At 42.1% G+C, this 27,958-nt stretch overlaps 1 protein-coding gene across 1 annotated transcript; it reads left to right on the top strand.

The window, feature by feature from the left end:
* Positions 1-169: 169 nt before the first annotated feature.
* Positions 170-26,448, top strand: LOC134662011 (WD40 repeat-containing protein SMU1). The gene is made up of 11 exons (XM_063518251.1): positions 170-305; positions 529-595; positions 932-1,075; positions 1,922-2,036; positions 2,468-2,656; positions 3,801-3,976; positions 4,380-4,529; positions 5,332-5,526; positions 24,794-25,001; positions 25,265-25,449; positions 26,242-26,448. Exons 1-11 carry the CDS (start codon positions 280-282, stop codon positions 26,338-26,340), a joined length of 1,554 nt encoding a protein of 517 aa, XP_063374321.1. The 5' UTR covers positions 170-279; the 3' UTR covers positions 26,341-26,448.
* The last annotated feature ends 1,510 nt before the right edge of the window (positions 26,449-27,958 follow it).

Raw genomic sequence — 27,958 nt, 5'->3', positions numbered from 1 at the left:
GTACCTTTAGAATACGTATCCGTACTTCAAATACATGCGCTATGTGCAAAACATTCGCAAAAATTTCTGTAGCTCGAACGCGACCGTAGCACAGTACTTCGATTTGACGTTGACAGTTAATGCAAAGCTTAGCATAACCTCAAAACGTAAATAAATATCAGTCAGCTAATGAGCGAAGCGAATTACTATTATTCAACTTATAGTGAATTTGACCATAATAACGAACTAGTTGTGTAGTAATAACATCAATTTATTACAGGGATAGACGAATAAGTCACAATGTCTATCGAAATAGAATCCGCAGAGTGAGTATTGAACTTCTAACAATTCGATTCGTTTGTTAATAACTAATATTAAGTTTTCATCATATTACACATTTTAATTACTAAGACTTAATTGAATGCGTATTCGAACCTTATTCTTTAGGATAAGTCGTTAAAACGACTTCTGTAATCACTGTAAGTGAAAATAGTTATATTTGATAGGGCTGTTGTTGATAGGTACTGATAATGTGTGTGGTTATTGCAGCGTGATCCGGCTGATCCAGCAGTACCTGAAGGAGTCGAATCTCACGCGCACGCTTCAGACGCTGCAGGTCAGTATTTATTTAGTGGGTGAAATGTGTAAAGTTGGTGCTATTTTGAAATCTCTGGTGAAACTTGGTTCTTGGTTCTGTTGGAACTTCTCTTATCCTCATGATTCCAATTTTAGTACAATAAGTAACTTCAATGTAGTTAATTTTTTTTAATTACAATAATTTAGATTTATTTTTGTCTCATTGGTTTTTAAACAAAACAAATTCTATATTATGTTCTCACTCTTTTCTTGCAAATCATTGCCAATTGTATACTGAGGTGCTTAAGTGCTAGAGCTTAAATTGGGATAAAAGTAGGCGAGTAAATAATCTATTTTGAATTATTCTGTGTTGCAGGAAGAAACAGGTGTGTCACTGAACACAGTGGAGAGTGTGGACGGATTCTGCGCAGACATCAACAGCGGGCACTGGGACGCGGTGCTGGGCTGCGTAGCCGCACTGAAGCTGCCCGAGCGCAAGCTGGTGGAGCTGTATGAACAGGTTATTGAGGCTTTTCAGCCATTATATACTCCAGTACAAGGTAGCAGCAAGTTGCATGGCACACATATTTGAAACTTATTATAAACAACTGTAAAGCTTTGGATTCCTCCGAAAACGGTGCCATTATATGACGGCCGTCATATAGCGGCAGCAAAAGACGGCCGTCTTTACGGTGACAACATGTGGAAAGTACCACGGCGTCATAACACACGGTCAGCCACCAAGTTCAAAGCGGCAAATTTGAAAAATGTAGGCACGAAGGGATATAGTCCCATAGAAAATTTGAATTTCGCGCCTTTTTCTACTGACAAGATTTGCTTGACCATCTATAATTTACTTGGAGGATGAAATATCATCAGAAGAGGAAAATAATCGTAGTACGGAATCATTTATTCAAATCTCGTGTCATTTATTCAAAATGGCGTCACCGCTATCTAATAAAACGTTCACGAAACTATCGATAAGGTCATGGCGGCCGTCATCCAAATGACGGCACCGCTTTATTACGTTACGTTGACAATCAACGCCGTCTAGGAAACCGCGCCATCTTGTTTACAGAGACAACGTTCTAGTGACGTCATTCACCGCTATATTACGGCCGTAATATGACGGCACCGTTTTCGGAGGAATCCAAAGCTTAACTGATTCTTAATTTGTATCTACTCAATGTGCAAGTTGAAGTTTTCAAAATGATTTAATCATGATATAAAATGCCACTATTAAACCACTTGCACATTTGTTGGGAGTAATGTCAATGGACTCATCACTAAAATCCAATCATTCTCATAGATAAGTAGAACAGAATGTGTGTTAACAGTGTTCACATTGAGCATGTTGTTGTTGCAGGTGGTGCTGGAGCTGATCGAGCTGCGCGAGCTGGGCGCGGCGCGGCAGCTGCTGCGCAACTCGCACCCCTGCCGGCTCATGAAGCAGCACCACACCGACCGCTACATACACCTTGGTAAACGAAGCTTTGTCTCTTGTGACTATTAAAATCTTAACTAGTTATACCACTCCCAACTACCAAGTTCCTTAAAACTATGTTTGTACCTAAAAAGAAACTCATAGAGAGCTGATTGTAGCATGCTTTTTAAATCCATATTCTTTCCTCGCGGTTTTCGTTAATTTCGATCATTGCGTGAGATACTTACCTCGTTTTAGAAGAATAAGTCCTGCCGAGTTTCTTGTGCCGAGAATGGTCAGAGATATAGGTTAGAAGCGCTGGTATTTTTTTGACAATTATTAGCCCATTGTAATGTGCCTAAACTAAGGTGTTTGTCTTTTGGGTCGATAGAGTTTTGAGAAGGTCATAGAGGAAATTACACAACATAGTAATTTTTTTTTATTATAAGTATGTAATATTGAACATGTATATTTCCTTTGTCGTTGCAGAGAACCTCCTCTCCCGCTCGTACTTCGACCCCCGCGAGGCGTACGGCGCGGGCGGCGGCAAGGAGCGGCGCCGCGCCGCCATCGCCGCCTCGCTGGCCGGCGAGGTGTCCGTCGTGCCGTCCAGCCGCCTGCTGGCGCTGCTGGGGCAGGCGCTCAAGTGGCAGCAGCACCAGGGGCTGCTCCCGCCAGGTGTGTCACAATGCCGATTCACGATTACAAAAACCACACGCGATCTGGATTCGCAAATTAGGACTCGCGCGTTGGATTGGAATGCCTTGATTCTAAAATGTGGAAAATTGTGTGTATCGAGTTAATTTAGTTGTTTTACCACGAAGTTTACAAGTGGGCGGGCCACTTAAATTATTGCTTTTGAAAAAAGCCATCAAAATTTGGTTATGGTTTTCGCCCAGCATTTTGACACGAAGCGCCCCAGGCGTTCATTAATTTCATTATACAGGTGGATTTTCTTTTTGGGTCAGTGAGGGCAGCTACCAGATCCCGTGCTGCTACGAGAAAACGGTCTTAGAAGACCTTCCCTCGACTTCAAATTAATGAAGATTGACTTTTACAGATTTTGGAAAAAACACACAGGATGCGAGAAAAAGGTCATTTTTAACAAACTTTTTTTTTGATGCCAATAGATCCCATTCCTATTGAGGATCAAAAGCTTGTATGGAACCGAAAAAAAATTTCCGGCTAGAAAAGCCACAAATCGAGGAAAACTTTTCCCATACAATTTGTATGAAAATGAAAACTTTTATTTTTCACATGCGATTTTTGTATGCCAATCGATTCCATTCCTATTCAGTATTAATAGTTTCCTAGGGGTCAACTTACGGTAATGTACTAAAAAGCCACAAATTATAAAAACTTTTTCCAAACATTTACTATGAAGAAAACCTGAAATTTAATTCACAATTTTCTATCTCTCCCATCAGTCCTACAGCAATGTCTTCATACAGTATTATGGTCCTTAAATGTAACAGGACTGATTGGGCAGATAGAAAATTGTAAATAAAATTTCACGTTTTCTTCATAGTAAATGTATGGAAAAAGTTGTTATTAATTTGTGGCTTTTTGGTACACTACCGTAAGTTGACCCCTAGGAAACTATTGATACTGAATAGGAATGGAATCGATTGGTATACAAAAATCGCATGTGAAAAATAAAAGTTTTTATTTTCATACAAATTGTATGGGATAAGAGCGCGCGCGGCGCGACCTGAACGTTTAGGGATGAAGGGAGCCTACGGCGCGCAGTATGTAGGAGCGCGTGAAGCCCTCACGTGGGTCTTCGAGCTTTATTTAATTTTTCCCTCGTCGTCTCCGTCAGGCACAACCATCGACCTGTTCCGAGGCAAGGCCGCCATCCGCGACGAGGAGGACGACCAGTGCCCCACGCAGCTGTTCAAGACCATCAAGTTCGGGCAGAAGTCCCACGTGGAGTGCGCGCGCTTCTCGCCCGACGGCCAGTACCTCGTCACCGGCTCCGTCGACGGCCTGGTCGAGGTGAGGGGAATAAACCGTCGTCATGTCAACTTGCACTCCACTTTTATCATCATGGGTCGTTATGACACTGAGCCGGTGTGCGCTTTTATTTACGAGATATCTCAGTCGAAAAAAAAGCGTTAGTTTTACTTTTCGAAGAAACTGTAGCTGTCGTTTACTTTTGGCATTTTTTTATTTTAGCTATCTGTGATACACTAAGGGCCACCCCACACTAGCGTCTTTCGAGCGTCGGCGTCTAGTGAGCGCTATGGAAAAGGGTGTCGCGGCACAGTTCCGCCAACGTTGCGTCGAGCAGCAGCCATAGAGTTGACTAGACGCCGACGCTTGGGAACTCGAGGGAACTCGCGTTTGAAACTGTACAATTGAATATTTATATGTTTATTGTAATTTGTATCGTATACAGGTGTGGAACTTCACGACAGGCAAGATCCGTAAGGACCTGCGTTACCAAGCTCAAGAGGAATACATGAGCATGGAGGAAGCAGTACTCAGCTTGGCGTTCGCCCGCGACTCGGACACTCTAGCCGCCGGGGCCAACGATGGCCGCGTCAAGGTTAGAACATGTAGACGTAGTGCAGGGACGCCCGGCCGGAAACAGGCGCGCTGTCGATGCTTATTGCGTCCATTCAGCTCAACTCTCTGGAGTTGGAACTGCAGGAGACCCGTTCCCACACTATACTCATCAAATGTTGTTTTCCTGCAGAACAGAAGGACATCTATAAGTTCGACGTCCCTTAGTTCGCTCGCATCTAATCTAATGTAGGATCTATCTCTACTGAAGGCATTATATCGCACTGGCGCGTACACAATACGTTCTGCTAGTGCCTAAGTGTAAGCTTGTCTCCTTTTTGCCACAGCGTGGGCACGGCAGGGCAGGCCGCATCTATTCATATTCATAAATCATAATATATGAATATGCCAGTACGGATATCCGTACTGGCATTTTTTTTCTTTAAAGAATCTTCCATATTCCATAAAACTCTGCCAAATCCTACACCGGAACAGGCGACACAACAGAAAACCACCGTGTCGCCGAAATAAAATATTTTTTAGCTTGTAAGATTTTTATTATCGTATGTATGTTAGTTTGTAAGGTATGTATCTACGGGCCTCAGTTGCCTGATAATAAATGATATTTGATTCGATTTGATAAAGAATGGGACCCTGAAGAAATCGAGGAAACTCCTTAGATATTATTGTCATTTTCGGAATGAATTTGTTTTAGTAAAGTGAAACTGCTAGTGAAGCCCATGGTGTATTTTTTTTTTATTCGTTTGTTTTGTTATATATACATATTTATTACCTGAGACCTCTAGAACCATTGAGCAGCCTGAAGTGGCCCGTGCCGCCGGCAGGTGTGGCGCGTGTCGACGGGCGCGGTGCAGCGGCGGCTGGAGCGCGCGCACTCGCGCGGCGTGACCTCGCTGCAGTTCAGCCGGGACTCGGCGCAGCTGCTGTCCGCCTCCTTCGACCGCACCGTGCGCATCCACGGACTCAAGTCCGGCAAGCTGCTCAAGGAGTTCCGAGGGCACACGTCCTTCGTGAACGAGGTGAGGGACCGTTGTCGGCCTTCTGCGACCGCTCTGTGCAAGATAGCACGACCTTTTTGTATACATTTACCTTTTTTATTATGTTTATGGTTTTGATACTTTTTTGTCTATTTTTATTTGTCAGAATACTTTTTTGTTTTCTCCGAACCAGTGCATTTTAATATAGTCGTTAATAAAACGCTCCGTGCGAATCCACGGCCTCGGGGGTCGGCTCCCGCGGGCCCCCTTAAGTGCGAGGCCTCGGGCGAGGCGCCGTTTCGCCTCCGTCTAGCTACATCACTAATTGGAACGTTAGATCTATACGGTACACGGCGGGAAGAAGTCGATAACTCCAGATATTTTGTTAAAGAAATTTGAACTTTAAATTAAATTACATAAGGTTCAAATTTCTTCATATTTTTCCTGCGAGTTATCAACTTCTTCCCGCCGTGTACGGTTTATCGAACGAGCGAGCGAAGCGAAGCGAAGCGAAGCGAAGTTCTTACATTCGACTTTGAACACGCGGCTGGCTAGCGGCACGTCTCGGCATTTCGATGTTTTTAAGCTGAACTGTCAGAAGATAGTTTGATACTCAATAACTTAAGTAAATTTGTTCTAATTTAAATGAAATTGGGTAAACGTGTATTCGAGGGCATTATATTTAAGTCATTAAATTATGAGCAGGCCCGATCAAGAGGTTATTGAGCTAGAAGAGCTTAGAAGGCAAAAAAGCTGTTTGTGAGAGGTCTTGCTATTCTGGTCATTTTTTTGCAAGAAACATGGTCGAGTTTAGTATCAAATGAAAGTGCTCGACTTACACTTTTATAATATAAAAATTTTACCTTCCAATAAAATTATTATTATGTTTCCTTCCACGTCTGAGATCTTCATTGAGAGCGTAACGCCTCCGGTGACCGATAGATGCCGCTAGCGTCTATGTAGTCGCTCCGCCGCCTCGCCGTGACGTAGTTCCGCTTCCCTTTCCTGCAAACAGACACCCGCCCCCCGCCACTCGCCGCCGCTATGTCATTGTTGAGGAGAAGTACTGTCGGTATAAAAGTAGCCTAGTAGCCTGCCAGGAAGGCATTACTCAGATCTCAGACGTGGAAGGAAACATAATAATAATTTTATTGGAAGGTAAAATTTTTATATTATGTGTTCCGTTCCACGTCTGAGATCTTCATTGAGACCTGTTTATTATCTCCTGGTGGCGAGTCAGCGGGCGCGCAAGCGTTAGGGCTACACCTACTGTCATATAACTCAGAGAAAGAATAAATATATATACGCCTTACTGCAACCCATGAAATCAATAACTCGTTATAATGATGCATTACAGGAAATTGAGAATTTAAACTGTAATCCCAGGTTCGAATCTGACGTTAAACTGGTTTGAGAGATTTCTCATTCGAAATCGCATCCGATCCGCAGAATAATCTCGGCGATAGGATCGTCTAAAGAAAGAGTCATGTTCCCAATTAACTTAAGCCAAAATATCACTAAGTAATTGGATAGTTTTTCAGCTAATTTAGTGATTAAGGGGACGGTATATGACGTTTTCGATTTAGACCTCACTTTGTGCAATCAATTTGTTCAATGAATGATTAATAACTGCATTAAATTATACGCAAATCTGTTCACGAAGAAGCCGTGTACCGGCTCTTCACGCCATATTTTTTTTTATTTCCTGTAATTCTCTACAAATCGACACTAAAAGTGTCCAAAAATCAAAATATGGAGTTCCGTTTGAGCAAGACGCATTACAGTTTTGTCTTTGACAGTAATTGAGTTGTTGTGGGATTTTGAAGGCTAGATAACTAAACTACCAGATTATTATCTACTTATATTTTTACTCACAAATACAACACAGAAATTCAATCCCAAATGTAAACTTTCGTATAATTTCCATACATTGACGACATCACTCAAAACTCTTCTTCGAGTCAGATGGCCGTTGGCCTTGCATCGAAGCAGACGTGTACATCGTCATAGCTCGTTTTTGACATTAATAAAGACATTTAATCATATACGCATACGAAAATGTATACCAGTAGATAAATTGTATTTCATAAAATAGGGTAAATAAATATAATCACGTCGAGCTCCAGTCAAATTTTAAATGTGAGTTGTTGTTATTTACGGGTCGTAACGGTCGAAAACAGCAGTAAATTATCCTAAAACAATACGATTACAATCGAATTTAAGTAACTTGTTCCTTCAAAACCCGCTTAAAATGAAAAAAGTTTAAAGACTCGTTTTACTGATTGGGATTGATTTTCATTATGCTGGTATCAATTTTGCGTCATTATAAAAATGTATATGACTTCTGTACGTCAATGACTTTTGATGTCAATTAATTGTAATCTTGTATTTATGTTAGAGAATATTATATGTTCATTTAAATATTACTCATCTATTAATACGAAGCGTAATTCGTTTAATACCTAAAGACTTGCAGTGTCTACACCTACTTTGTTGACGTTCGTTCCGTCTATGTATGCGATTACGTAACGTGCTGTTCTGATAATCTTCAAGAATCAAGATAATTAATAACGGCAAGACCAGCATTTAGTACCAGCGAGTTTTGCGGATTTGGAGACCGAGATGAAGCTTACAGGCCAATATCGCTGCGGCCTGGCCTGCTTATTGTTATGTGTATAAATCGAATGTTATATTAATTTACTATAAAAAACAATGTTTTATTTCAATGACATTCTGTGCGTAGAGGTATGTATGTTTCGGTGATTATAAGAATTATGTCCACACAATAATCGTGCAAAGCAGAGACTGCATTATTTCTTTACGGTATAAGCGGTAAGGAAAAACTCATTGGTATCCTGGCTCGTACCAATGAGTTTTTCGGAACTTATGTACGAAATATCATTTGATATTTACCACTAGCTTTTCGGTGAAGGAGGAAACATCGTGAGGAAACCTGCATACTCGTAGTGCATACATTTGCGAAGAAATTCAAAGCTGTGTGTGAAGTCCCCAATCCGCATTGGGCTAGCGTTGAGATTATTGTCTATACAGGGTGGTCCAAACCGTGACGTCCAAAAATCGTGGGCTATCATAATGTACCCCATATGTATGTTAGCCGATTTTTCGTAGTTTTCAAGTTATGATTTTTTAAGCTTTTAACTTTTCCTATGTAGGTAATATTCTCCGACCGTCCTTAGTCTGGGACCGGTCTGAAAACCAGCGCCGGGCACCTAGGCCCGGCACACGCTGAGACTGGAACCCTGTGCCTAATACAAAGATCTTCTCACTTTTGTTTTGTATATGATAACAACTGTTTTATTTTATTATGTAAGTAATTCTAACTCTATTTTATGTTCATGTATGTGGCAATAAACAATTCTTATTCTTATTCTATTCTTATTCTTATTCCTATGAAATTCCGGGGATCCCATACAGAGTGGCTGAAAAATAACTGCATTCCGTTGCCAGGGAGGTGTTGGGATTATACTGAGCAACTTTTATTATGGGACCAACCCCGAAATCGCGAAAAAAAAATTGGCTTTTTATACATTTTGGCTAGTCCATTTTCTATGGAAGGGTAATTTTTTTTCGCGGTTTCGGGGTTGGCCCCATTGTAAAAGTTGCTCAGTATAATCCCAAAACCTCCCTGGCAACGGAAATGCAGTTATTTTTTAGCCACTCTGTATGGGAACCCCGGAATTTCATATGAAAAGTTAAAAGTAAAAAAAAATCATAACTCGATAACTACGAAAAATCGGCTAACATACATGGGGTATATTCTGATAGCCCACGACGTGAGGAATCTAAAAAAAAATTTTTGGACGTCAAGGTTTGGACCACCCTGTATATAGGCTGAATTATTATTATTATTTATAGGCGGTACGGTACCGTTATTATTTATCAATACCGCTTCGTTTTGAAGGTACTATACCTGTTGAAATATAAAGTACGGTACCGGTATAAAATTGCAGCAGGTACAACAATTTTTTATAGGTGTACAGTCAGCTGCAGAGAAAAGGTACCACCCCTGCATACAATCTTCTATGCAGGGGTGACCTGCAGCTGACTGTACCTAAACCATCACTGACCGAGCGTAGGCGAAGGTCTCCGTTTCAGCTTGGGCAAAAATACTTTCGTTTGTTCGAATGTTCTCCTTTGCATATCACATTTCTCAAATATCTCGAGAAAATTTGTAAGCAGGTTCGGTAGTTGGATATAATTACTCGGTTTCTTTTTTTTTATAAGTTCTAATAGGCAGAGATTGGCATAAAGGACTTAAGCGACAGTAGGGTCTGTGGTACTTAAGACCATTGTGATTATTCGTAGTGTTCGACCGAAGATTCGGTTTCGGTTTCGGTTTCGGCCATAAAATCATGTTTCGGCCGTAGTTTCGGTTTCGGCCAAAAAACGGCCGAATCTTTCGGCCTGGCCGAAACATACGAAATAGTACTTCGTATTATGAAACTAAACTATGTGACAAAGACCAAAAGTTGGCGAGCAAGTAGGACAACAATATTTATATATACAGAAATTTGTGTTTCGGTCGGACACTAATTATTAGGTACTTACTGATTACGCTGCGCCGCGTGGAACGTGAGGTGCGTTGGGGTAAGTACATACAAATCATTCAAGAAAAAAATCCCTTTTAAGATCACTCGTGTGTCTGCCCCTAATAGACTAATTCAATTGAAATTTGGTACACATTTTTCACATATGACAAAGAGTCGGTGATCCAAAGATGGACTAGTAACGTAAATAAATAAACTTTTAACTTTGCGGCCATTTTTTTGTATCGTGTGATATATCAGATATTAAATTGTAAGATATTTACTAATAATAAGCATTGGTCACGTAAATTATTTTTAGTCTTTTTTTGCAAGTATGAATGATATAGAACATTATTTCAATTATTTTTAAAATTAAGCCTATCCAAAGGCGACTTGGAAGATGTGTCATGGGGATCTATATTCGTTGGGTGAAAAACAAGTTTTTTTGTCTAATTATCGTTTAAAACACAATCGATCGGCAATAACGCGGGCACATAAAACAAAAAACTTCTTTTTTCACTCATAAAACTCCTTAAACCTAATAAGAGCTAAACAAAAACAAGTGCGAGTCGGACTCGCATTCTAAGGGTTCCGTATATTAAGTCCGTCTCACGCTTGACTGCACATTTCTTATAGATTTTCCTGACATATATAGGTAAAGAACTACTTTGTGTATTTTTTTCAAAATTTTAGATCCAGTTGTTTCGGAGAAAGTGGGCGGAGAATGATCATTTTTTGCCTATTTTCATGAATAACTGCTGAACTATTAATCCTAAAATTATAAAAAAAGTTATGTTTGAGATTCTTACAATGAGCTCTTTTATTTGATATGTAACACTATATAGTTTAAAAAACATATTTTTTAATTTTTTCATTTACCCCCCCCAAAAATGGCTACCGTATTTCAAATTCTCTAAAATACATTTTATTTACGTTACACGTCCATCTTTGGGTCACAAATTTACATTTGTGTGCCAAATTTACATATGTGTGCCAAATTTCAACTGAATTGGTCCAGTAGTTTCGGAGAAAATAGACTGTGACAGACGGACGGACAGACAGACAGACGCACGAAGAATTATATGTATATGCACTTATCCCAACGCACCTCTCGTTCTACGCTGCGCGGGGTTCATTGCCGCTCCTACCGCCGTAAGTGTAAGTACAACTACATCATCAAGGCTACGATCGAAGATAATCAGTTCAGCACTGAAATAATAGCGGTGGAATGCCAGTATAATATTTAATTATTTATTTTAATTTTATAAATTTAATAGCAAAATAAATAGCGAATATAGGATACTCGTACAAGTAAATCTGTAAAGATCTTAGGGGTACATCAGCCGACATATATTATTAAATTTTATTTTGTCGGCCTTAATTAAATTTCCACCCTGCCGAAACTTTATTTATTTAAATTTTTAATTGAATTGATTTTTCGCCTTATGAATAACCGTATAGAGTAGTAAATAACATTTTACATCTGACTTAATGACATCTGGGTTTATTCGGTTTAACTTTACAAAACGCATATCTCGACAAAGCCATAATATGCAGAAAATAGTTAACAATCAAATGAATTAAATTAGAATTTAAATACGTCACGTGTGACATGAACAGACAAGGAGAGCAAGATTTAATGTATTGTTTCTCTTTCTTCTTTCAATGGAACGTTTTTACAGTTTCTGTTCCTCAAAAGAGGTCAGTGGTTAACACTAAACTCAAAACGCAATCTTAAAAAAACTTGATGGGTCAATGACCTGTCCCAGTAAAGTGAGGTAGTGTGCGTGAAGTGCGCTTGTGTGTGAAATGGGGTAAATTGACAGAATCTGAAAATTTACCCACCTCTACCGTCACCTTAAGTACATCATGGATCGAAAGCAATCGTAGGCGAGACCGGATTGGATGAGACTACTGTGTCTGAAGGAAATAAGCGCAGTGTTCCCTAACATTTTGTGTAATTCTCACAAGTTGACGTACCCAGACTACCTACTGGGTCTATACTTTATTCCGAAGCTTCTAAGAGAGTCCAGTCGGTGAGACACGTTATCTGGTTTAGAACCGAATTTCGGACACAAAATAATAGCGTCAAAGTTATCTGTGTAATTGCCTGGGCTACAGTGTAGTAGGGTAAGGTCATTGACCCTGCGGCCTGATGCTAACAGTAAAGGTGCGGCAGCTCTTCTATATAGGTACGTTGTAGGATTATTCAAGTTAGGGCAAGTAATTTGAATAAGATTTCTCGCGTCCCAAGCTGGTGGTTTGGGAGGCGCTGGTCTCGCTATTAATGACGATGGAAGAAGGCATAGTGTCCGATAGTGGTTCACATACAGCACTTGTTACAGGCTTCTGAACAAGTATCATTCTGAAAGCTAACATGGATAATAGAAATAGATGTCTGAGATAGCTTGCTACTTCACTGGGTATTAGAGGTACCTGGCAGACGATCTCATTTTTGATGCATCATGATGATCATTTCTACATTGTGGGCGTACAGCGACCTCGACAAGGGGACGATCTAGGGAGTGCTCCCCGGTACTGGTTTTTTAGACAACCAGTACCGGAACCGGAAATACCCGGTTATCGCCGGCTCGGTGTTGGAGCGTCCTATCTGACAGGAGCTACGCCTCGATTCTTAAGGTCGTTGACTTGTAAGGGATGGTGGTCTGACGTTGTGTTCACTAGGACCGCCAGTAAATTGCAAGCTTACCACAGCTGCGAGAAAGCTCTCCTCATCACGCCGTCACAGTAAACAGACTAGCCTGGGAGGTGGAGATATCCATGTCAAGTCGTATCACCGGCAGCTGCCAAACGCGTCGTGGTAGCACTTCAAAGAGTCGATTAAGACATACCGTGGTACAGTGCGAGGGCTCTCGAAAGCGGAGAGGCCGGCCAACAAGGTGCCTATCAGGCGAAGATAGTCTCGGCGGCTTCTGGGCGCAGCTGCCACTCGGGGGACGCAGTGACTTTTTGATAAACCGTCGCCTTTGGGGGTTATACCGACCTGGTAAGTAGCAAGGAACCAGCGCGAACTATAGACGATCTGCTGGCATCAGCAGTTTTTTCGACAACCGTAGTAACGGTTGTATGTTTGTAGTACACTCCTGTCGTCAGCGCTGCAGGTGCGGCCCGTTAACGAGTACTCTCCACTTGAAGGGCCTCACTTCGTACATTGTCTACCATTATTAACGGAATAACGGACTACAGGTATAAGGTGAGGACTACGACGGTGCAATCTCCATAAACTAACGTTTGCGAATTTGAGACTGAACAGGAGGCATCGAGTATAGTTTCTGTGAGAAACTCGGCAGCAAGGCAGGTCTGTATGTTGAGAAAACGAAAAACCTTCAGTCAAACTTGTATAGGAGCATGGTAGCATGCTTTTAAGGAAATCGCACTGATGAAATCAAGTCTAAAATCGATTTTGGCGCTTTACTTAACAAAACTGTTTCGATAAAGTCGAAGACAGACAGATGGAAACTGCTGGAGTCCTCCTGGCCCCTTTCTCTTGGCACCGGAAACACAAGCTCGTTCAGGCGCAGCGGGTTTATTTGTCCCATTTTGTTTATTAGGGGCTTGGCGAACGAGTTCGTCTTTGTAAGACGGAACTTAAGCTGGAGAGCGCGGGCAAGTAGAGCGATAATTATGTGAACACTGCTCAATGCCTTCAACCTCGGTTTTGAGCGGAGCACACGGGACCTTGTCTGCCGTCGCCTTGGCGACGGAGGAATCCTTAACCGAAAGCAAGAGTTTAGCGGTCTGCTCGTGCTGTTGCACCATAGCTATAAGCGCCTGCGTACCTCAATGGGGCCATGTGGACAGGGAAAACTGGTACCGTGGTACACGTGGCGCCGGACGGCGGCGGCGTGGCGCCCGGCCGGCGTCGGCTTGGCGGGCTGCATCGACACGGCCGCTGGCGATATCATTGGGAACGGCAACAGGTAAGTTTTCTTACGAACAGAACATGGGTGCCATTGCAAAGGACGACAGCGTCGTACTTGCAGCATCGACGTAATTGCCGGCGCTATCATGGCAACCGCCGCCGCTCGGAAGGTGCCGGTACGTGAGGTGGGCCGCGCCATCGTGGCGGCAGCCACCGCCAGCTCGGAAGGCGCCGGCGCGTGACGCGAGAGGCGCCATCGTGGCGGCATCCATCGCCAGCTCGGGTGGCGCCGGCGCGTGACGCGAGGCGCCATCGTGGCGGCAGCCACCGACAGCTCGGGTGGCGCCGGCGCGTGACGCGAGGCGCCATCGTGGCGGCAGCCACCGACAGCTCGGGTGGCACCAGCGCGTGACGCGAGAGGCGCCATCGTGGCGGCAGCCACCGCCAGCTCGGGTGGCGCCATCGTGGCGGCAGCCACCGACATCTCGGGAGGCGCCGGCGCGTGACGCGAGAGGCGCCATCGTGGCGGCAGCCACCAACAGCTCGGGAGGCGCCGGCGCGTGACGCGAGAAGCGCCATAGTGGCGGCAGCCACCAACAGCTCGGGTGGCGCCGGCGCGTGACACGAGGCGCTATCGTGGCGGCAGCCACCGACAGCTCGGGTGGCGCCGGCGCGTGACGCGAGAGGCGCCATCGTGGCGGCAGCCACCGCCAGCTCGGGTGGCGCCATCGTGGCGGCAACCACCGACATCTCGGGAGGCGCCGGCGCGTGACGCGAGAAGCGCCATCGTGGCGGCAGAGGCGCCGGCGCGTGACGCGAGAGGCGCCATCGTGGCGGCAGCCACCAACAGCTCGGGAGGCGCCGGCGCGTGGCGCGAGAAGCGCCATAGTGGCGGCAGCCACCAACAGCTCGGGAGGCGCCGGCGTGCGACGCGAGAGGCGCCATCGTGGCGGCAGCCACCGACAGCTTGGGAGGCGCCGGTGCGTGACGCGAGAAGCGCCATCGTGGCGGCAGCCACCGCCAGCTCGGGAGGCGCCGGTGCGTGAGGCGCCATCGTGGCGGCCAGCTCGGGGCGCCGGTGCGCGAGGCGCCATCGTGGCGGCCAGCTCGAGAGGCGCCGGTGCGCGAGGCGGGCGGCACCCTTGTGGCGGCCCGCCACCGGCTCGCAGGTGCGTGAGGCGAGAGGCGCCATCGTGGCGGCAGCCACCGCCAGCTCGGGGCGCCGGTGCGTGAGGCGCCATCGTGGCGGCCAGCTCGAGAGGCGCCGGTGCGCGAGGCGGGCGGTGTGCTGTGTGGGGCAGGCGGGAACGGACTTGAGTGAAAACAACGTGTTAGGACTACGTCTCTTTAATGACTGTCTTACATGGAGTCGCGTCTTATTCTTAAACTATATCTATACTTAACTTACTAGCTACATACCACTACACCTCTGGGGTGAAAAAGAAAAAGAAAAAAAATAAAAGTTTTTTTTTTTTTTTTACATTAAGAAAATGCTATTATTCGAAATACTGTTTTATTCTATTTTTATGAACTAATTCCACTTTACCGTCCTTCAATATTTTAATATTAAGTCCACAATCTTCGACGACACTGTATGGTCCTTGAAACACTTTGTCCATTTTCGTGCCTTTTTCACTTCTTAACAAAACTAAACTGTCTTTTTCGTACACATTTGATTTAGCGTTTTTGTCATACACTTCTTTACGCTTAGTTTTATCTAAAATTAATTTTCTACGTGCGTCTTTATTAGCTAATTGTATCCTATATCTTAACTCTATAGCATAATTGTCAATATTGTAAACCGGTTCAACAATATCATTACTTAATCTACTTGGTAAAATACATTTCTTACCGAAAACAAGTTCAAAGGGTGCATAGGATGTTGAAGTATGTACAGTGTTGTTATATGAAAAACACCAAAACGGTAGCCATTGTCCCCAAGTATCTATATGTTCATCGCATTGTATGCGCAAGAAGTTACGTAAGCTTTTATGAGAGTTTTCGAGGGCACCCAAAGATTGGTGGTGATAAGCTGTGGAATACTGTTTGTCAATTTGCAATAACTTACATACCTCTACCATGACTGAAGACATGAATTCTGCTCCTCTATCAGTCGCTATTGCCTTGGGAACACCGTATCTTAGTATAAAATTACTTACGAACGCCTTTGCGACGGTCACGGTGTCCTTCGCGGGTAATGCATACGCCTCCACATACTTACTGAGCTCACATTGTATTGTGAGTATATATACATTACCATCAATATCCTTATCTAAAGGGCCGACGATGTCTAAATATATTTTGTCAAATGCCGATTCAGCTGTTGACGTTATGGCCATTGGCTCCTTCAAAATAGGTGAGTGTTTCATTATTTGGCATTTGGAACATTTTTTTATAAACATTCTTACATCGTTCTCTAAAGTAGGCCAATAATATTTCCGTTTTATATTATTCGTCATTCGCCTTACACCCGCGTGCCCACTCGTAGGCAGCAAGTGATAGTCTTGTAATATAAATGTTTTCTCATCATTGTCGACAATTTTCCTAACACCTTCAACAATTAATAATTGAGGACCGGTCCATTCTTTTCTTGAATATATTTCAGTCGAAATTTCTTTTATAAATAACGCGTTTTTAATATCTTTTACTATGCATAGTTTTCTTATATTATTTTTTTCGCAAAAATCTTTCAATTCGTTCACAAATACGTCTCGCGTGAAATGTGACTGGAATTTTAGATTTATATATACCGTTTTTTCGACTGCTACAAACACTAAACATTTTTCTTCTGAAGTTACTTTATTTTGACGTCAAATATCAAATATCAAATATCAACATTTATTCAGCAAATAGGCCACAAGGGCACTTTTACACGTCAATATGGAATTTACATACAGCAAAAAAAAAACACATCAATAATTATAAAATACAACTAAGCCGTAAATATCAAATCAAACTAACATAGAGATGTATAAAGCCTCTAAATGTCGAATTACAGAAAACGCAATAACAATAGTATTGAAAAAAAAAAACACAAAGATACAAAAACTATAATCTAAAATTATTTAGAGATGTAAATGTCTCTAAGTGTCATCATAACTAAAAGATTAAAATATATAGTAGTTAATCAAATTATCCTTAGAGATGTATAGGGTCTCCAAGAGTCAAAATCCTGTATACCTAATTAAAACATTCATTAAATTAAAGAAAATGATAGTAAAAATAAAATAGCATACGAGAACCGAATGAGGTGTGTCCATGTAATTATACTCAAAAATAAAGTTACTAAATATAATAGCTCGTGTTAGCTTAAATAGACCAGTCTCCACAAACAGCACCCGTTCACGAGTATGACGCGTATCTCAGCCATCGCCTCTCTCAACCTTCATTCGGGAAAGTGGCGACTCGTTTATAGTTTTTTCGTTCACAAACGTTAAATCTATTATATCGCTCGGCTTCCGTAATATATCTGCAACTCGAGGTTGATCAGGCCTCTCGTCCGAAGATATGTTAGGGTTACCTTGCGTATCCTTCCTTACATCATCTAATCTCTTTTTCTGTGCTCTAGTCAATACCGCTAAAACGTTATGGTTTATCTCTTTTAAATCATCGGAAGTTATAATTACTCTTGACAATGCATCTGCTATTACGTTATCCTTTCCTTTTATATATTTTATCTGAAAATTGTATTCTTCTAGCTCTAAACGAAATTTTGTAAGTCTACTTGAGGGATCCTTCATCCCAAAAAGATACAATAATGGCCTGTGGTCGGTCATTATTGTAAATTTTCTACCATAAAGATAAGGTCGGAAATATTTTATACTCCACACTATAGCTAAAAGTTCTTTTTGTATTGTTGGATAGTTGAGTTCCGCTTTATTAAGGGGTCTGCTCGTATATGCTACTGGTCGCATATTTGAATTACATAGTACTGATGCAATTGCGTTACCGGAAGAGTCTGTCTGTAATATGAATTCGTTATTTTCACTGAAATCCGGGTACTGTAAAATTGGTGGAGTAACTAATGCATTCTTAAGATGTGTAAACGCTTCCTCACACTCCTTAGACCATACGAAAGGTACATGTTTTCTACTTAAATAATTTAATGGTAATGTTATTTCTGCAAACTTGGGTATAAATTTTCGGTAATAATTACAAAACGCTACGAATCTTCTTACTTCCTCTGCGTTTGTGGGTACTGGGTAATTTTGTAGTATTTTTGTTTTCGCTGGGTCGGGTAAAATTCCTTCGGCAGAAACAACATGGCCAAGGTACAAAATATTTTTCTTAAGAAAGTCGCACTTTAAGGGATTAAGCTTCAAATTAACTTGTCTGAATCGCTGAAATACCTTGATTAAATTTTTGTTATGCATTTCCAGATTTCTACCAAATACAATGACGTCGTCACAATATACGAAGCATTTTTCGTAAGTTAATCCTGACAGTGCAACTGACATTACCCTTGAAAACGCATTCGCTGATATCTTTAAACCCATCGGGAGACGCTTCATATGATATTGCCCTGTACTAGTGTTGAATGCTGTGATTTTCCTACTTTCCGGCTCTAGGCTTACTTGGTAAAACCCTTGACTTAAATCTAGATGACTGAAGTAAACACTTCCTGACAGTGCGTCCAGAATTTCCGTAATATTCGGGAGGGGAAATTTGTCATCCTGTATAGTTTCATTAACTTTTCTAAAATCTACTACTAATCTCCATTTTTTATTACCTGTGCTATCCTCTTTTTTTGGAACTAATAATATAGGACTTGACCATTCACTATTGGATTTTTCAATAATATCTTCTTGCAACATTTTATTAATTTGTTTATTTATTTCTGGTTTTAATGATTCTGGAAGCCTGTATGGTTTGGTATATACAGGTTGAGTATTGGGTTTTAAAGTTATGGATTGAGTCATGATATTTGTTGTAGTTAATTTATCTCCTTCTAAATAAAATATATCTGAGAATTTTGCGCATATTATTTCTATTGATTTCCTTTCTTCTAACGACAAGTGACTTAAATTTATAAGTGGTAATAATTGTTTCACCCTATTAACGTCCGGTTTAATTTTATTGTCCGCGAGTGTACACAATACAAAATTATCCAAAATTTCCGTCTCTATGTCAAATACCGGTAATCGAATTTCTTTTTCACTTGTATTTAAAATTTGAACGGGGATTTTCCCATTTTTCGGTCTGACTATACCTCCTGCCAAAAATATATTTTCCATAAGGTGTTTATTTGTAACTACGTAATCGCATTGTTTATTCGTATGAAATGGTAGTAAATGCATTGATTCACTCCGCGCTGGAATTACTAAACAATCATAATCGCTACTCTTATGAATTGGTACCACACTCTCTCCCTCACTAGTAAACAAGGTTAAAGTATCGTTTTTATAGCTGATATCCGCAATGTAAGTTCTCATGAAATCTAAACCTATAATACCATCCTCTATAAATGGTAATTCGTCGAATAAGTGGAATTTATGTTCGAACACGTCCTGGTTCTCAAGCGTTATCATTATGTCAGCATAATTATTCGAGCGAAGCGGTCCACCTATGCCGTTAATTATAACAATGTCTTTGTTTACAATATCGGTCTCGGATATCACGTTTCGTTTTAATATAGATATACCTGCTCCAGTATCTAAAATTAAAGTTCGTTTCTTGTTGTTAATATAGATCGTAATGAAATCGTAACCGCCGTTATAAGCAAACACGTTAAAATCGAAAAAACTGGATCGATTCATTATTTTGTGAATGTTCCCTATTTACGTCGTTCGGCCTGGGGATTGCTGTTAAAATGGGTTTGCCTCGGCTGCCTCGGGAACCCCTATAATAGCCGTATCTCCCTCTAAAGTTTTGCGGATGTTGTAAACGAGGTTGTCGCACATACTGGTTACCTCGATGAGCGAAGGTTCCGCGGCCTGGCGCTGCACCTGGATACCTAATATCATAGCCTCGGTAGCCTCTGTTCGTGTAACCCTGATAAACGGGTCTGTGTCGGTTATAAAAATAGTTGGACTTACCTCTGCTTCCCACGGAGTTCAGAAATATGTTTTGCGATGGCTGCTGGGCCGATTCTTCGTCTTCGGCCGCTCGCACCGCGTCCTTGAGGCACTCGTAGTCCCGGGCTGAAATTATTGTTCCTAGCCTCCTATTTCGTAGGCCATCTGCAAATCGTTTAACCGCCATTTTCTCGTTTATAGGTCTCAAAATTTCGTAAGCGCTGTCATTGGAATCCGCTTGCGATATCGTGAGATTTACAAACATTTCCTCGATTTTGTCACCGTATTCCTTTACCGACATTTCTTTCTGAGTGATATTGTTAAGCTGAGTTAAAATGGAACATGCCGATTTTTTTGTAAGCAGGTATTTTTTCATATCTGAAATTAAATCTGAAATCTTATCATAATTTTGTTTTAACTTAAGCTTCGCAGCTTTGTTGAGACGTGTTTTTAATACGAAAGAAATCAGCATTTTTTTACAACTATCATTTGTCAAACATGTTTCATACATTTCTACGCTTTCTATAATTTTTTCCGTAACTTCCTCCGTGCCATTCATTACGGGGATTAAAGTGGCTGCCGCTTTGATATCGAATTTATCCATTGTGGCTGTTTTACTAACAATTTCTTGATTCTCAAATGACAAGATTTTTTTATATATTAAATTTATATTTTCTATAACTAAATCTAAAATATACGCACTTTCGACGACTATCTCACTATCTAATAAGCTAACAATATTTTCATAACTATCGTAAAGTGATTTTGCTCTATCTATTTTCTGTCGTACATAATCTTTTCGCTTTAACCGTTTATCAATACCTAACTTTCGTAGATTAACATGGATTAACTGTAACTCACTGTAAATGTCCTGTAACCGTTGTTCCATCTACGATTATTTTAAACTTCCGCTTCTCCTTCTGGTTGCTCCGCCTTCCTTTTCCATGACAATCTTCTTTGCAGACCTTGTAACACCTCCGATCTAATCTGGCGCCTAATCCATTTCTTCTGTTGCTCCTTATATTTTCTGAATAAATACACAATTACGGCTAATCCAATAACAGCCAAAATTGTACCCAGAAGCCAGTTATTGATGTGTATTTGTTCTGACTGGTCCGTAGTTGCTGCATTACTCCCGGCTGCATTTTGAGTGATGATCACCTCCTTTTCTTCTTGTTTTGAATATGACTTGCCCATATTTTATAAAATAAATTATCCACGACGTTTGAAAATGCACCACAAGAATGAAAAGTTCATATAACACATAATTAATTTGAGTCCTGCACTTTTATATATCTGTTCATTTTTAGCACTTCTTTTTAATTACAATTAATGTCCTTGTAGCGAAGCGAAACGCGTTCGCGCGTCAATGGCAAGGTCGCCATGTGCTGTGTGGGGCAGGCGGGAACGGACTTGAGTGAAAACAACGTGTTAGGACTACGTCTCTTTAATGACTGTCTTACATGGAGTCGCGTCTTATTCTTAAACTATATCTATACTTAACTTACTAGCTACATACCACTACACCGCACCCTTGCACCCTTGTGGCGGCCCGCCACCGGCTCGCAGGTGCGTGAGGCGAGAGGCGCCATCGTGGCGGCCGGCTCGGGTGGCACCGGAGCGTGAGGTGGGCGGCGCCATCGTGGCGGCCGCCACTGGCTCAGGAGGCGCTGGTGAGGCGAGAGGCACTATCGTGGCAGCCAGCTCGAGAGGCGCCGACGCGTGAGGCGGGTGCCGCCATCGTGGCGGTCCGCCACTGTTTCGCTGGTGCGTAAGGCGCCATGGTGGCGGCCAGCTCAAGAGGCGCCGATGCGTGAGGTGGGCGGCGCCAATCGTGGCTACAGCCACCGCCAGCTCGGGAGGCGCCGGTGCGTGACGCGCCATCGCGCCGATGCGCGTGATGGACGTTGCCGGCTCAGGAGGAACCGATGTGCGTGGCGGGCAGCGCCACCGTAGCGTCTTTCGCCGGCACAGGGGGGGAGGCGTGCGCGTGGCGACTGGCGCCACCATGGTGGCGTAGTTGCACGCAACATCACGGCGACACTGTTGCCCGACGCCTTGATAGATGGCAACCGGCGCGGCGAACGGCCCCGCCGCTGTACTCGTAGTGTTTCCACAGAGTGGCTTCCACGTAACTTACCTTCCTTCCACTTTGAGCAGTCGAGATGCAATAGCGTGCTCCCCTTGGTCCGGTCCGCCTTCACCTTGGCGCCAGGACGGGACCGAGAGGTCCGCGATCCACCCGCGCCGCGACCGCAGCAACAGGAGCGGGCGTGTGACGTCTCTCGGAGTCCCGCGGACCGGAAGCGCCTGCGCCGCGACATTTCGGGCGCCGGCCCGCAGCGTCGCGGCGTCTCGGAGTCACCTCGGACGACAAGAGAAAGTCGACAGCGCCGACGCGGCGAACGACACGAACTGTCGCGTCGGAAACTAACAACACGAGGTAATACTCCCGGGCTCCGAGCACGAGCACCGACCTCGGCCGACACCTGCGGTAATCGGACGAGAACCGGGGCTTTAGCGTCCAAGTAGGCATTCGCAATGCGCTTCCGAACGCCAAATACAGCTAGAATATCATTAAACTGGCTTACCAGATGGTTTGAGACAATCCAAACCTATCCTATTGCAGCGCGGCCCCGGCACCCCACTGCGCCGGGCCGGCACCGCTCCCCGCGGCAGGCACGATGACGCGCGTTCTTCTCCGATGCGGAGCGACTTACGTTACCACACGTTGTAAAAACGACACTTGAAACGACTTGTTGACGCACTTCCTACTTCATTCTCGAAAATGCGAGTTAACGGTAACGATTTTAGCAGCATGGCATGTAAAAGATAATTTAGCAAGAAAAAAAAAAAAAAAGTGGGTAGAATCGAAAAGCACCGTTGGAAGATCGATCCCGAGACCGCCAAAAGACTAGTAGTGGCGATCTCTGGCTATATCTCGCTATTTAATCGAACAAACTTGGATCGAAAATTTTTAAAGCGCCATGCTGCAAAAATGTTCGCAAAAAAAATTTGCGGACCATCGGTCAGGACGGTCGACGAAACAATGACATAGCGGCGGCGAGTGGCGGGGGGCGGGTGTCTGTTTGCAGGAAAGGGAAGCGGAACTACGTCACGGCGAGGCGGCGGAGCGACTACATAGACGCTAGCGGCATCTATCGGTCACCGGAGGCGTTACGCTCTCAATGAAGATCTCAGACGTGGAACGGAACACATAATATCGTTTTTAAATTTACCATTTTGAAATAATTAGCAGGATAGAAATAAAATAGAATAAACATAATATATGTATTTGACATTTGACAGGAAATATTTCGGCTTAGCACAGATACAGTTTATTTTAATCTCTATGGTGGTGACTTAAATCCAGGGGAGGGACAGCCGTATACGAAGCCCTTTATTCGAAAAAATAGCGCCATCTATATTGCTTAACGCTAAACTTGTAAATGGCGCTTCAAAATAGATGTAAAAAAGCAAATCTTGTCAGTAGAAAAAAGGCGCGAAACTCAAATTTTCTATGAGACCATATCCCTTCGCGCCTACATTTTTTCTACTGACAAGATCTGCTTGGCCAACTATATTATACATACTACTCTTTGCTTAAATCAATCAGTTAAGGGCTCCACAGACCTTGCAATAAATCCACGCGATCTTTGATCCATTGCCGCCTATAGAGCGACATAAAATAGTAGAAATTAAATAAAATGGAACTCAAAAATGTCCATACTAAATTGTTGCCATGTGTAAGCATTTTACGTCAAAAATGTGACAGTTACGTAGAAAGTGGCGCCCTCATTTATTTTCTATTATTTTATGTCGCACTATACGAGTACCTAAGTAGGTGAACAAAGTCAATCGCTATATAATTTTTGGTTACCTGCGAGTTCTCAGTTCGGGGCGAACTACTAGTTTATTTATACAAGGAATTCCAACAATGATACATTAGACTTTTTAGATAGCATCACAGAGCCAATTATAGGAACTCACAAATAGAAACTAATTATATGATACGTTACACAGTACACGCTATAATAACAGAGCACAGTATATGATACAAGATATTAAAGTATGGAATATATCAAAGTTACAATATATACTTATATAAACAAGAAAAAAAATGCAATGAGCAGCAAATACCGAAGTGAAACATCTTATATTCGTAATTTGGTGAACATCATGGACCGGACACAAATTAATTCAAGCGCCAGATCACGCTTCATAGCATATCGCTGCCTGCAACATGTTATTTAGAAGCACCGCACGTGTTTTTAGGGTTCCGTAGCCAAATGGCAAAAAACGGAACCCTTATAGATTCGTCATGTCTGTCTGTCTGTCCGTCCGTATGTCACAGCCACTTTTCTCCGAAACTATAAGAACTATACTGTTGAAACTTGGTAAGTAGATGTATTCTGTGAACCGCATTAAGATTTTCACACAAAAATAGAAAAAAAACAATAAATTTTTGGGGTTCCCCATACTTCGAACTGAAACTCAAAAAATTTTTTTTCATCAAACCCATACGTGTGGGGTATCTATGGATAGGTCTTCAAAAATGATATTGAGGTTTCTAATATCATTTTTTTCTAAACTGAATAGTTTGCGCGAGAGACACTTCCAAAGTGGTAAAATGTGTGTGTCCCCCCCTGTAACTTCTAAAATAAGAGAATGATAAAACTAAAAAAAATATATGATGTACATTACCATGTAAACTTCCACCGAAAATTGGTTTGAACGAAATCTAGTAAGTAGTTTTTTTTATACGTCTTAAATCGCCTAAATACGGAACCCTTCATGGGCGAGTCCGACTCGCACTTGGCCGCTTTTTTTTATCGTATAAATAATGCAAATTATAACTCCGTCAGGCGGTGTTCACCCCGGACGGGCACGGCGTGCTGTCGGGCAGCAGCGACGGGTGCGTGAAGCTGTGGGCGCTGCGCTCGGGCGAGTGCTCCGCCACGCTGAAGCCGCTCGGCGCCGCGGGGGACGCCGGCGCCGAGCCGCCCGTCAACACGCTGCTGCTCACGCCCAAGAACCCCGAGCATTTTGTCGTCTGCAACCGGACTAACACTGGTAATATATATATGTACTTGGTCAACCGGATCTTGACAGTAGAAAAAGGCGGCAAATTTGAAAAATGTAGGCGCGAAGGGATATCGTCCCATAGAAAATTTGAATTTCGCGCCTTTTTTTACTGACAAGATTTGGTTGACCAGCTATATATTATTATTTGATTTATTATTTATTTATTTATTAATTTTTGATTTATACACTAACGGGTTGGTGCTTTGCCATTCATAAGTGTATATACTGTGATACTGGTATTATTGTTTCAGTGGTGATAATGAACACGGCCGGGCAGACGGTGCGCTCGTTCTCGTCGGGGCGGCGCGAGCGCGAGGGCGGAGCGCTGACGTGCGCCGCGCTGTCGGCCCGCGGCCGCCTCGTGTACTGCGCCGGCGAGGACCTGGTGCTGTACGCCTTCTGCGCCAACACCGGCAAGCTGGAGCGGACCATCAACGTGAGTACCCACTTACTCTACAAAGCGTGGCTATTGTCATCATTCATGTTCACTTTCTAAGAAAATATGACGTTTATAAGTAAACTCCGCCACTTTATTCTATACAAATCGGTGCATAAGCTTAGACAGACTAAGTAGTGACGAGGCACTTGGCATATTATTGACGTAACGACCAATTTGAGTTGAACATTTACTATGGAGAAAACGTGAAATTTTATTCACAATTTTCTATCTCGCCCATCAGTCTTACAGCAGTGTCTTCATACAGTATTATGATCCTTAAATATAACAGGACTGATTGGGCAGATAGAAAAATGTGAATTAAATTTCACGTTTTCTCCATAGTAAATGTATGCAAAAGTTTTTATTAATTTGTGGCTTTTTAGTACATTATCGAAAGTTGACCCCTAGGAAACTATTGATAATCGATTGGCATACAAAAATAGCATGTGAAAAATAAAAGTTTTCATTTTCATACAAATTGTATGGGAAAAGTTTTCCTCGATTTGTGGCTTTTCTAGCCGGAAAATTTTTTTTGGTTCCATACAAGCTTTTGATCCTGAATAGGAATGGGATCGATTGGCATCAAAAAAAGTTTGTCAAAAATGACGTTTTTCTCCCACCCTGTATGTTTTTTTCAAAATCTGTAAAAGCCAATCTTCATTAATTTGAAATCGAGGGAAGGTCTTCTAAGACCGTTTTCTCGTAGCAGCACGGGATCTGGTAGCTGCCCTCACTGACCCAAAAAGAAAATCCATCCTGTATTATAATGCGTATTTGTATGTTGGCCAGGTGCACGAGAAGGCCGTGATCGGCATGACGCACCACCCGCACCAGAACCTGCTGGCCACCTACAGCGAGGACGGCCTGCTCAAGCTCTGGAAGCCCTGAGCGAACCTGCTCCTTCGGTGTCTTATAACGATCGGAGCTTTTATGCCATTTTCACTGCAAATCGTAATGGAGTCTGCATTTATTCAATTACTTAGGTACTTTTCAACACACTTGCTTGTAATGTCAAACTTATTGAACCGCTTTTAGGCTCATAATCCTTGATCCCGCGTGCTTTTTTCATTATTATTATCCATTGATATAGTATAAAGAACTGGATACCCAATCAGCCGCCAAAAATGGCCCCACAAAAGTGATGTCGAAACAGATCATGCATCACTTTTTCGTTTAGTCTTGTTTTAAACGCTCAAATGTGAAGTTGTCAACAATTACGAAATGTGCCGTTAAAATATGTAAAAATAACAATGATAAAACAAGGAAAAAGGATGGAATGTATTTCTTTCGGTTAGTTCTTTGGATAGCATTACATAATTTATGTAATCTGGTGGTAATTTTATGGTTTTGAATAAATTAATTTGTTAGTACCAAAGAAGGGATGTCAAGGAACAAAATTCTATTGAGTCGATGTGAGGTCAATATTTTTTTATATTTTTATATGGAATTCATAAGAAATAATATTATGTTTAAATTGAAGATTTCCAAGAAAACCTATGCGACGTGCAAAGTGGACTGCTATTTAATTATAGCAAAAGATAGGGGTGATGCAGTTTTAAACAAGGCAAAACGGCACTTGTGTGTTTGGCCCATTTCCCTGTTTCCGACATATACACCACCAATAAGGGCTTATATCGACTAACTGTAAATGCTAAACCTGTCGGAACACAGTGACAACCACAGGATTTTTTTTTATAAAGTATAGGTAGACTTTATAAAAAAAATCCAATCAGTATCTAAATGTCCCCGTGCACCCGTGCTATGAGTAAATGTAGATCTTAAATACACAGTTATTTAATAAGTAGAATTTATTTCAAGGAAATTAGTATTTAAAGACGTATACTTACGAATTAAAAATTTAATTTGTTTGAATTTGAACCACGAATTAATTTTATTTGAGCTCCCGATTAAATTAAATTTGTTTTATTTATTACTTCAATTTTAATATTTTCCTGTACAGTAATACATATTAAAGTGTACCAAAGTGACTCCATTCGTTCATTATTCTCGTTTGACGTTGTTTGACGTAAATACGTTACGTTTAGTGCCATCGGACTAAATTTTTTAACAGTGTTGGTACTTATGTTTGCAAATTTGACACTTAATGCTTACGACATTAAGCTCTTTTCTGTACGAAACATTTATCTTGACTCAAAATTTACGTAAGCGTTTTTATCATCAATGCAAATGGTGCGAAACGTCATTGGGATCCACATTTCTTGACGTTTTTGTTCTGCTTTGTGTGTCTATTTCTTTTATATTAAGTCAGTGTTATTATCGAACTTGTGCGGTAATGTTATAATTATCGAACTAGTGCGGTAATGTATGATAACACTTTTTAAGAATTAAATGTCTTTGATTAATATATAAGTTTTGTTTTTTCCTCGCAAGTGTGTTGAAAAACGTCGTATGTAACACGTGTGTTTTGGTCATTGCACACAAACACATTCGGCTTTCATATTGCGCGGTCGCTTCTAGCTCGCGCGTCCAATATCGCCTCGAGTGT

The sequence above is a fragment of the Cydia amplana genome, chromosome 2 (assembly GCF_948474715.1).
Source record: "Cydia amplana chromosome 2, ilCydAmpl1.1, whole genome shotgun sequence".
NCBI lineage: Eukaryota > Metazoa > Arthropoda > Insecta > Lepidoptera > Tortricidae > Cydia > Cydia amplana.
This window is presented reverse-complemented; position numbering and strand designations above follow the sequence as displayed.